The following is an 11,990-nucleotide window of genomic DNA, read 5'->3' as shown; positions in this document are numbered from 1 at the left end:
GCTTAATTAGCTAACCGCGATTCAATTAAGGGCGTGATTTAGTATTGCCCGGCCGCGAAACGACTAGTACGGATCCAGTGTTCGTATCGCGCGGCAGATTCAGCCGGACTGAGAACAGAACGGTGAGACTTACGTGACTGTAAGAGAGGAAGATCGGTCTCTATATCGCCGCCGGTCGTCAGTTCGAACGATACGCGAGTGTATAACAGTTAATAAACGCAGCTTGTACATAAATTCAGGTGCAGCTGAGCGTATTGCGCTGCACACACGTTCAGTGTGTTTCGAGACTCGTGCAGACAATGACTGGCTGCGAAGTCTTCGTAATCTTGAGACTCGTTATCTATTTACTTTGGCAGATCTTCGGGAAGAAGGTTGTGTAATTAAAAACGACGCAAGAGAGCACGGTATAGCGTATCGCCTCGAGAATTGGAAGAATATGCCCCGAAACCACGTTATTTGCTTTGTTCCGCGTATTTTTCTCCAAACTTCCCCCGGTTACCGCCTTCTTTTTGTATCAATATTTAATTTCCACGCTCGGTTGCCAAGCAGCGTATTACAAGTATATCGCCGAGATACATACATTTCCATCGCGAATTCATTTCCAAGAGTGGCTAATAGGATTTTTAATTAACCGCATACGTGTATATCCTTAGTTCCGCTCTTTCCATCGTGCGATACGTACGAGGAGTATCGTCCTCCCTGCTCCCCCTTCCTTTGATTAGTTCGCGATCGCAACCGAGAAATTTTATTCTAGACTTGAAGTCTTTTCGTGTAATCAGAAGCTGTAACGTCTTCCTCGTCGAAGAAAGGAAACGGTGAAAGTACTAAACGTTGTACTTGAACGGCGTGCATTACGCGTACGATTATAATAGAAACTTTAATAAAAAAGAAATTTCTCCATCTATACAATTTTTCTTCTACTTTTACTTCTTTTACACCGGTCACTTAATTATCTTAAATCTTCCTTTGCCATTCAATTAATAATATCAGAAACGAAATCGTTCGAAAAAGTATGTAACTAAGGTATAGTAGATGTTGCTATAAGATATATTCTAATTATCGCAATAAAAGAAACGAAACAGTCACGTTCACGCAAATATCACGAGGTTATTAGATAAATCAAGGAAAATCACGTATTCAAGTATACAAGTAGATCGTTCATGTACCGCAAAGATAAGCTTATCGTTTTCTTACCTGCTCCGGCGCCTGATCGGAGAAATGAACTTTTTGCTGAGCGCTGTTGAACATCTTTCGATGGGCACGCTTGAACTCCTCCATTAGCTGTAAACAATTTAATACGTGTGTTATCGCGTCTTTACTGTTCCTTTATTATTAATATTATTCCTCTGACCGAGGATTAAGCACCGAACTTAATCGATCGAGAACAAAGAGGTCACACGGTAAAATTTACGGCGCGCTCAATGCGCGTTCGGTCGCAAACTGAACTCGCGAAACGCGTACGAGCGAGCTGCGCGTCTGTGAATCGTCGTTCGAACGCTCATCTACGAAAGTTCGATCGTTTGCAACATCGCGCTGTAATTTTTAATTAGGCTGGCTCTCTACTCGTTATCGACGTACAAACGCTTTTCAGTATCTGCACGGCGTATTAATCGCTCCTTTTATTTCTTCTGCACCTATTAACGAGCGTTTCTCCTTTATCTATCGAGAAAAACAATCCTTGGTCGAATCGTTTCGTTTTCATCGCCGATCTAACACCGATTAGATTTTTACGAGATTAGATCGTTCACCCATCGAACGAGAGATCAACCGATCGTAATTTCAATTTCAACGTTTTACGACGTAGCCAGTGAATGAACTTTTCGCCTGTTAAGTGTAACTGACAAGAGTTAGGATGTCACGGGAGGAATCGTGTGGGTGTTCGCGATACGAGAATCAGGCTCTCGTACGAGGCAAGTGAACGCGTGATACGAATGCTCAACTTACGAGTACAGCGACGTTATGAATGCACTGGTATCCTGCAATTCGACGGAGTCTAGTTAAAGTTCAAATGTCGCGCGGTAAAAGATCGTTGAATTCATCGGAATCCTATTGTCTTGGATCGTACACTTGAACCAATTTCGACGTTTATGTTAAACAAAGATTAACGGAACGTTGCTCTTATCGCAGTTTGTGTAAGATCACAAATATTGACTACCTTATCGTGCGTAACTTTCTGTTCTTGCGCCCTCAGAGCTTCCGGGTTTTGTGGCTTCCGCGGCTCCGCAGTTTTCTCCTTTCCTGCTTCCATTTTCGCGGCGTTGTTCATGTTCCTCTGAAAGAGACGATGCATTAAATACGCTTACATATCACGATCGCCTATAAATATACCATCGGTAATCAATATTTCGTGACGCAATATTTGATCGATTCAGAATTAGTCACACTGTGAGAAAGTCTCGATCGAGTTAGACGGAACGAGTGATAAGCGATTTGTCGACGATAAGGAATCTACATGCGTAACTCGGTTGTCCAAGGAACAGAACGTCCCTTGTGACGAATGAAACCTTACTAATGTTGCTATTATCGCCACCATGGAGACACGTTGAAAGAACCAAAATCTTATCTATTGGGAAGAAAACAATTATCTTTGCAGATGACGCACGAGATATCGCAAAGTGTAAAAAAAATTACCCATACTAAAATAGAGACACAAGTATAAATTTCCATATAATATAGCTTGTTGATTATTACAATTTTTGTTGCTATACGACAAAAGTAAATTATTTACTAAGCATGCATTATTTACTTACTTTATATCGAAATTTATAATCGTGAAATAATCAGACTTCTTTATTGTTTATTGTTACCTGTTTGACATAATTATTTTAATCTTCGATCCGATAAGATCGCATGTGCAATATGAGTCATCGGTCGCAAGAAAAATGCCACGTTTATAAAATAATACCGGCATTGAACGGTGATCTAAATTCCAATTGAAACAACAAAAATATTGCCGCGCCAGATAGGCGCCACTCTCGCCACAAAGACTCCGAAGGCGAGAAAAATCCAAAGAATCTCCACGGAGAATCGGTCGATATAAAAATCCAAATTCCGGTAACACGCCCGGTAATGCGCATAAACAAGCAGGTAATGCGATCCAAGCGGTGTATAGGTTTCGCGAAGAGGAAAAGTCGCGGCTCTCCTACCTGCTGCGCCCGCCTCTGCAATTCCTGAGTGATGGCAGTGCTTAGATCGGTGCAGGCTATCGGCGATGTCCTTGTGGCGCAATTGCGGGGCGTTGCGGTGGCCGCGGTGGCCGCGGTGTCATTGGTTTTATTGGTCCCGGTCGAGGTGGCAGTGATCGAGCCGAACGAAACTGTCGACGGTGGCTCGCAGGAGGACGTCGATAAGGACGAAGAAGTCGAAGCGGAGTCCTTGCTGCAGGAAGACTCGAGGCTCGACTCCGTTTCCGTCGAGCCTGTACTGCCCATAGACATTGTGCTACCCATTTGCATACCCTTCGCGTTCATTGGCTTCGTGTCTGTAAGGATAGAAACGCATTTCACGTTACTTTATGATACGCGTTTTAGAAGTTGACTTTAACACGTGTTGTTAAAGTCCGAAGTATTGCGAGGTATTACGAAAGGATCTTAATAATTTAGAACGCTGTTTCTTATTTAGAAAGTGTCAGCGTTTGACGCTACTGCGATTCTTGACTTTTTCATGTCACAATCTCGCCTTTGTTTCAAGCAAGAAAAAGACTTTTAACGTTTTAAAAGTATCTTCGGTACGAGATCGAAACGAGAAACCGCGTGTATCAATGACACTTTTGCTTCAGGAATTTTCTAACGATAGAAAAAAATGACGATTTGCCGTATGTGTCGTATCGATAGATCTTACGTGTATTTTCTCGAATTATTTTAACGTACCTCCGGACCATTTATAAGGAAGAGGTGGCGGCGGTGCTGGTGGGCATACAGTTTGGTGGATCTCCACGGTCGTTATCGTTTTCCTATCTCCGTCCTGTGTGCCATTTTCCTGTGACAAAAGTTTAACAAGAGTCCTCTCAGTCCAACGTTCGAACGTACAATCACCGTACCTCTACGATCGTTTCTCTTTTTAATTAAGCCGCGTCGATGGCTCTAGGCTACTATACACTGATCATTACGTTAATTCGATCAAGATAATCGCGATGATTATGAGAAGACTCGGAGGTAGAAAGCGCTGATCGAATACTCGTTAATTATCAAAGAGCGAGCGCTAGATATTAGAAGAACAATACCTATTAACACAAGAGTAACTCACTTTGGATCCATGATAGGGAGGCATATCATCGGCTGGACCATCGTAAATGACGTCCTGTTGCCGCATATTGTCCCTTCGATAAGCCAAACGACGATTCGCTTCGTCTCTCGGATTAGCGTCGAAATCGTGGACTTCGTAATCGATTCTTGGTGCCACAGGATCGTACAGAGGCTCGTTATCGATATCATCTTCGTAATTACCACGCGAGTTCGGACGACCTGGTGCACCTACGAACCTGTGGTTTTGGTTCTGGCTCTGATTGATACGGATCACCGTGGTGTTATTTGGTCTTCGAGACCATTCCTGAGCCTGCGAACCAATCAATTGCCGTCGCTTAGCGTCTCTCTATTTTTCAATCGAACGAGTATCGCTCTTCGGCATTTTCAAATTTTTCATAAAAATTACGATCCATTTTTTGAATAAGAATTCGTACCTGATCCACGTGAGCCCATTCCGCGGAGCTGCAGCTGCTGGTGGACAGGGCAAGCGGGCAACAAATCCTGCAATATTCACGGTCACGTGTTACCAGTAATTTTTGCATCAAACGGTACTACTTTCTAATTCCAATTATACAACATCGTGAGGAAGCAAGACGTAAAGGAACGAGGGTTAAGAACAGGATGAACGTTTATGAGGCGGTCAGGAATTCGTCCTGTTCCCCGGTGCTACGATCGTTATCACCGACTGTCCTATTAATAGACCGACTTTCTCCTTGGTGCAAATTCGTCGATGCCACATGATAACGGCCGGTAACGAAAGAGAGAGAGAGAGAGACTTATCCAATGCCATAAACTGCGCGAGCTACTGTATCTAGCCCGATTCTATGGCAAAGAACAGTTTAGCTGGTCCTTGTTAATTGTAATTACGTACAACGGTTCAGGCTATGGCATAATAATCGTGTTACAATATGGTCGTTTAAACGTTACATCAGAGTTATGCACGTAACTAATTACAGACACTTCTTTACCATTGCAAGGCATTTATCTTGATTAGACGGGAAAGTGAAACAAATTTCTGATTCTGTATATATTACTCTGCCTATTTGTTTTGGTTTTGTAATCTACGCAATCAATTACCTAACGTTAGAGGAATAAAATGACATAAGTAGACCATAGATGTTTGCATTGCAGGAACGAAATCTACATAGAGATTTCTTTTGCTTTCTAAATGTTAACGAGAGGATCGCTTTACTTTACATATTTCGTATATTTTTCCATATCATATAGACTTTTGAGTGTTCGAGTTTTTCATAAATACCATTTGCTCTTCGTCTTACTAACCTTCCATTTCGGTTGCAAACGTCATCGCGAGGGTATCGATGATGCATTCTAGGGTCGTGATGATGCTGCGGCGAGTAAGAAGGATTCTGCGGCTGTGGGCTGGCTGCAGCCATACTCGACGTTTCAGAATCGTAACCGCTCGAGCCACGGGTCCATAATGGTTCAGGGCAGTCGTAAAGGTGATTCGGCGTGGGTCGTTGCACTATGAGGTCGAGAACGGCGGAGCTTCTCATTACCTCGATGGCTCTTTCGAACGGAAGATCAGTGAGACGCTGGCCGTTGCACCAAATTATAATGTCGCCGGCTTTCAAGCCCGCTGCTCTGGCTGGTCCATCGTCTCTGGTGCCCTAAATGAATTTTATTGAATTAATTGTCGATCCTCTGTTATATCGTGCTATTCCGTATCCACGGTAATTTGACCGAACAAGATCAATTTTACTATCGCCATTTAAGTGGAAATTGAAAGTAATTGAAATTAAACACTGGAGAGTTACGAAATTACTATCAAATGTCAGCGAGAAACTATGTATAATTAACCTGAACTGTGAGGCCTGGCACGATGCCTCTGCAAACACCACACCCGAGGCGACCCTTCTCGCCGACGAGAATTCGAATCCTGACTTCGGTGCTCGGAACGGCACCCAAACCAGTTTCGTTGTACTGTAGCTGCTGCTGTTGCTGCTGCACCATGTGCCAGGTGACCGGATCGTTCGGGTTGCTTTGCGAATCATAAAGTACTTTTATAACGAGGAAACACTCCGCGGACTAACGCCAGAGCCTTGCAGAATTTTTAATGAGCGATCGGTACTTACTCTTTCACAGGTATCATTCCCACGCCTGAAACAATAAAATACGAGCAATCAGTATAAGTTGTTCGCGTGTATTCTGGAGTTGAAAGAATTAAAAAAAAAAAAAGAAAAAAGAGGAAAAGAATGCGAGTAATTACTTCGAATCTTGAGAACGAGCACTTGCTGGTTTTTTGCCAGAAGTGCCACTTCCTGATGGACTGCGTCCTCAACCGGATACCCGTTCACCCTTATGATCTGATCACCGACCTGAAAGTAAAAAAACAAAGTGAAACGAAAAGTAGAATACACGGTTAACGAAATAGAGCAGAAACCGTAGTTTCGTAATTACGGAATCGATTCGTATCTCTTGACGAATGTTATACGAATAGCTATAACACCAGGCAAAAGTTTGAAATCGCTACGTGTTTCCCCCGGAGAATTAAAAAAAAAAAAAAATAGAAAAGTTTATCTCGAAGTAACATTCAATAAAAAATTTGTCGTTGTAAAGGAAATTTACAACTATCGATATCGGCAACGTTAATTTCCAATGGATATTTAACAATCGATGAATTAAACAGTTAAAAATTAATAAACTTCAACTTAAACGATTAATGAAATTAGCGAGGGACAAAATGTAAGTACAATCAGGAAACGGATCTCAAATTTTTGGCCGGTAGGTGCATGTGGATGTTTGCGCATTTATGAAACACCGTAAATCCCAACAATGCACATAATATGCAGAAATAAGTAAAACAATCAAGATATAGTAATCATTATAATATTTAATGGATCGTGCTTCAATTACGTGCATAAAAATTTGAATTTACACAAATATCTTCGGTGTACCGATAGCAATTACAGAAATGTAACTACAATTTGTGACTTCATTACCCTTAATCCATTTCTGTGAGCTTCGCTGCCAGGTTGCACGTCGCTCACGTAAAATCCGGCTGCGTACTCTCTGCCACCACGAAGAGAAAAGCCAAATCCAGACGCTCCACGCCGTCTCAGCCTGACGTTCCTAGTCACACCGATGACGGCCATCCTGCCGCCTCCTGTTGGATTTCCAGGACCTCCACCGGTCGATGGTACCATCCCAGCACTACCCGTGCCGGATGCACCACCCGACCTGCGAAAACCAATTAAAACTCAATCTCGTCCGATCGATGTTATTTGGCATTGGATTTAATCGCACGATAATTAACGAAGTACAAAATGCTGGAAAAAGAAAGTGGATTCGGTGGCACGAATCGAATTACGAGTCACCGTCGTTACACGTATTGTTCGGTGAATCGTATCAGCAGCTCGGACGGAAAGTAGAGCGCGATTCATTTAGCCGAATGAATTCACGAGTACGCTTTACTCGCGATATAATTTTATCCTGGATTTAACCGCGTTAACGAGTCTCGTCTTTTTCGTTACGTAAAGCGAGCAACATTACTTTCTCGGTATTATTCCTATGCGTTCCACGCTCGGCGAAATCACACGAGACCAGAGTCCCTCTCGCTAATAACCGGCGACTATTCGCAACTCAGTAAAAAATCTTAGTCGTATTTAGCGATGTTGAGATATGTCGATACGTCACCAGTATAGTGCGGATGTAAAATTTCAAGATACAAAAACGTAATAGAGCGCACTATATAATGTGTATTTGGTATAATACTTGCTTTCATATTCTTCCTTTTGTACCGTTTCTTTGGTTGTATTCGTAAAATTTGCATATACGTTCGCAGTCACGAAACGCAGTCGGAAACGCGACACATCACGGACAGAAACGTTTCTTGGCCCGAGGATACAATGGGAGTGGTGTGACAGAAGGAACAGTTAGTCATTGAGACTGAATTATATGTATAAAGGGCATCGTTTTACTCTAGCCATCCGTTAAGGGTATTTTCCCGTATTTATTTCGCGAAGTAAAATAATTTATGCGTTTCGTTATTATCGATCTACTAGCGCGCCTTTGTATACCGTTAAAAAATCCAAAAAGAAAACGTCGAATATGTTTGGTGTCTACGGAATAGACATGTGCGCCATCGAATATAATATAGCGGGTATTGGTTGCATATCTGTGGTAGTCGCGTCGCGCGTCTGGAATAGCTTACGGGGATGGTGAGGATGGCAGTGGTTTAAACGCTTTCCATTGATTTCCGTCTCCTCTGGATTTTACTGCTACCCAGGTAATTACCACCGGTAATAGAATATCCTACGTGTTTGTACGTTCCTATATATCTCCGGGAAATTCGCAATTATTCAAGAAGAATCTTAAAATGTGGCGGATAAGTTTAACTTTAAAATTTGAGAATGAAACTAGGTCTTTGTTCAGTTTGTGCTTATCGCTCGGAATAAAAGTTCGAAAACCGTTCTATATTCATAGCGGTTCGATATAGAGGGATTGTATTTTTCATAAATACGTGTAATTGTATAATGTGCGGTTTTAGAAGCTGCATTTGGGCTACCGTATGCGTTACAGAAATATGAAATATTTCGTAACATCTAGCAAGATTCGCAGGAAGAAGAATTAAAATCGCGGACGAACGTTTTCCTGCTTGGGGACGGACGGCAAAACGGCCGGAAAATTTGTGCACGGTCTGGAAAGAGGAATTACAGCAATTCTGTGTCAACGACGCGGCTCACCTTCGCGAATAATTGTCCTGCAAAAATGCTCGTTTCAGTCGGCGGTCGGAGAGCCGCGCAGTCCGACTCGAAACAATCTTTGTTCGGATCTCGCGGTCTTTTTCCACAGTCTCCTGCGAAATTAATGACCACACCTGGCGCACTATTGGCCTGCGCAATCGTCGAGGAAGGAACGACGAAGCGGAGGAGTCGAAGCAAATTCCACCGCAGACGACGAAAAAGACGAAAGATAGAAAGGAGACGCGCAGGGTGGGGCAGGCGGATGAAACAAGGAAAGAAAGACACTTTATGCTCCCTAATGACGCCGGGAATCCGTCTTGTCTCGGACATTGAAAAGATTACGTGCAGTATGAAGGGACGTCGTAGGTTGTCGGATGCAGTGGAACACGAGAATGACACCAGGTAAATGACAGTCATTAGAAAGAACGAGACACTAGTTTAAAACTACTCCGACTAGCTGGAGAGCTCGTCTTCTTTCTCTTCTATCTTTATTCCACCTTGTACTCGTTCTTGCTCCCTTCCTTTTTGCTCTTCGTGAACGTTACCGAAGGCGAAAGAGAATTCCATCGTCTGCACTTTCCTACGAACCTGCAGGGCTTTTGCTTTCCTCTTTTTAGAGGATATCATTTCGGGCAGACTACGCTCTACACAAAACGCAAACCGACGAAGGCTTCCTATCCGAGTCAATTTACATGCGACTATTTACGACGTGATTACCATTTTGCCTCGGCAATGGGTGCACCTTGCGTTCGCAATTATCGGAAAATTACAAATTTCCTTATTGGACGGTAATAAGGGACGTGCATATATATACCGAAACAACGAAACGTTGGCGACTCGGCGTGATATCGTGTCGAGTTCGATCTTGAAAGACCAGTCTCCGATCTGATCGGCGATCCGCTAGATAAGGGAAAAGTACTACAAAGAAGAGGAGCTCTACCCCCTGGGGCGGCAAGGTGAAATACCTGTCGACGACACCTACTAAGATCCACGAGATTTCTCGGCCGGTGGGATCACTGACACGAAAGGTAGGTACTCGTTACAAGCTGTTAACGCATTTTTAACGTGTTCCTCGCGACGTTCTTAAGGAAGTCGTAGTTGCTTTTATTAAAGACCCGCTCTTTCAAACGCGTCGGAAAACAGTCACGCTGCCGTAGGTTTTCAACAACTCCCTCCGATGCTTGCCTCCACTTCTCGACAGCTCGGTAAACGCGCCTCTATGCCCTCGTTTCTGAGCATCTCTCCAAAATGCGTTCACCTGACGATCCCTTCAACCCTTGCTGCTTTTGTTCGACTGCTCCGTATTTCTATCGTCCGGCCAAGACGGCACAAATGTTAAGCCGACCTGAAAAGGATCGTGCGGACACAAAAAGTGCTGCTCCGATAACCGTAACCAGTGATTTATATGCATGGAAATGCAACGTGGAGTGGAGAAGGTGAGATGATAGGGAAAAGAAAAGCTCAAAGCTGTCGAGATTCTATCTACGGAGTTAGTACATTGTTAACAATGGTTTCATTAATCCTTTCATGGTCCGATATCGATAAGACGCGTCGATGACGCGATAACGAGCATCCCGCGAGCGATCTAGAAACCGAGTAGAGGTCGTTGAAAAGTTTCAAGACCGCGAGGAACGTAATCTCTTATGTAATCTCGAGGACAATGGACGCGCGTAGATTCTCAAGGAGGTTCCCGCGACAAGAGGCCAGGCCATCGATATACTCGGGCATACCGTTATTGTCGTCGATATCGCTACTTAACGATCCAGCCACGAAAGTGTTACGACTGTCACGAACTTTCCTCCACACCTTCCAACGCTAATACTGGTAGCTGCTACCGTCTGAGCGTAGCAGCTCGTCAAAGAGAGCTCTCGTGCACGGCCATTACCGCGCGTTTACTTCGCGTCGAATCCCGCATTCGGTTCATATTTTATGCCAATCAGTTCCCTTCGCGACGAGCTAACGAGTAACGAAAGGACGAAAAACGAGGAAGAAGTTCCTCAGGCTGGTTAACGTGTTTAACTGTTTTTGGAGGGAAAGCAGAGAACGTTGTTGTACAATAATAATTAACGTTAAGCCTTTCCACGAAATTATTTCGTTTCTTAATAAGCCACGGTGTTACGCTAACAACCTCGTGTGGCAACCTCGTACGAAGTTTCGATATTCGAGAAATCTTCGCGATTCGCTTGACGTAAGTTATCGTTGTAAAAAGTCCGATTTTCCGGATTATGATTCGACGAGTCACTCATATCGAGCAGCTGTATCATCGGTACCATTACAATGCTCGACAGACGCTCGCTTGAATACCGATCGTTCGTGCATGTGTGCACGTAGCGAGATAACAGGACCCTCGAATTATCGGCTCGGGATTCTATTCACGCTTTATGATAATTATGAAACGCGCGAAGGGTCCGTCGATTCTGGGTTAAGTTCGTCGTTCGGCACGGAGAAAGCTACGGCGATATGCGCGCGAGGTTCGAAAGGAAAAAAAAAAGAGAAGAAGAGAAAAGAAGAAGAAAGACACGAGTATGTTCATGATGCCCTTCCCAAGCCCGAGCAGACTTTATTGTTCTCTTTATTGTGTACCTCCGGTGAGAACGTGGCGCGCGCAATCGATCGGACGATGCGCGCAATTATTGACTCGCGTTCAGTACATTTTCACTCGTCTTTTTTCTTCCGATTCGTGACACGAGTTTCTCGCATAATTGCGCCAGCTCGTGCTTTCGTATTGGTCTGTGCACGCGGTTCGAAGGGATGCCCGGAACGTCCAGCGCGCAAACAATGTAGAGAAAGTCGATGGAAGTTGCAGAGAACACGGAAAAGACACGCCCTGACGAGTATTCTTGTCCTCTCGTGTCTCGTTCCTCGCCTCCTGTTAGATCGCTCGTAGAAGACGTTGGGTCACGACCGAGCGTCCACAGCCACGCGATACTTTCCATTTTATCTGTGTTTCAAGGAGATCGTGAAAAACTGTGCCTCCAAGTCGCAGGTCGATCGTAAACATCGAGCCGCGGAAACGTTCGGGTCAGGTTGAAATATTAATTTT

The 11,990-nt window shown here is 43.8% G+C and overlaps 1 protein-coding gene across 2 annotated transcripts in view; it reads right to left on the bottom strand.

Moving 5' to 3' along the window:
* LOC117157703 (uncharacterized) overlaps positions 1-11,990 on the bottom strand; it is a 37,361-nt gene that overhangs the window by 2,648 nt on the left and 22,723 nt on the right. For both annotated transcript variants that reach the window (XR_004464310.2, XM_033335930.2), the window contains exons 2-12: positions 7,205-7,442; positions 6,472-6,580; positions 6,338-6,362; positions 6,063-6,243; positions 5,526-5,872; positions 4,679-4,745; positions 4,246-4,554; positions 3,870-3,978; positions 3,147-3,481; positions 2,156-2,272; positions 1,195-1,281 (exon numbers count right to left, since the gene is read on the bottom strand). Coding sequence is in view for 1 of the 2 variants with exons in the window: in XM_033335930.2 (XP_033191821.2) it covers positions 1,195-1,281; positions 2,156-2,272; positions 3,147-3,481; positions 3,870-3,978; positions 4,246-4,554; positions 4,679-4,745; positions 5,526-5,872; positions 6,063-6,243; positions 6,338-6,362; positions 6,472-6,580; positions 7,205-7,442 (1,924 nt within the window). In the remaining variant the exon portion in view is untranslated. The remainder of the gene's footprint in view (positions 1-1,194; positions 1,282-2,155; positions 2,273-3,146; positions 3,482-3,869; positions 3,979-4,245; positions 4,555-4,678; positions 4,746-5,525; positions 5,873-6,062; positions 6,244-6,337; positions 6,363-6,471; positions 6,581-7,204; positions 7,443-11,990) is intronic.

This window comes from Bombus vancouverensis, chromosome 6 (assembly GCF_051014615.1).
Source record: "Bombus vancouverensis nearcticus chromosome 6, iyBomVanc1_principal, whole genome shotgun sequence".
NCBI lineage: Eukaryota > Metazoa > Arthropoda > Insecta > Hymenoptera > Apidae > Bombus > Bombus vancouverensis.
Note: the sequence above shows the minus strand (reverse complement) of the source record. Positions and strands in the feature narration are given on the sequence as shown.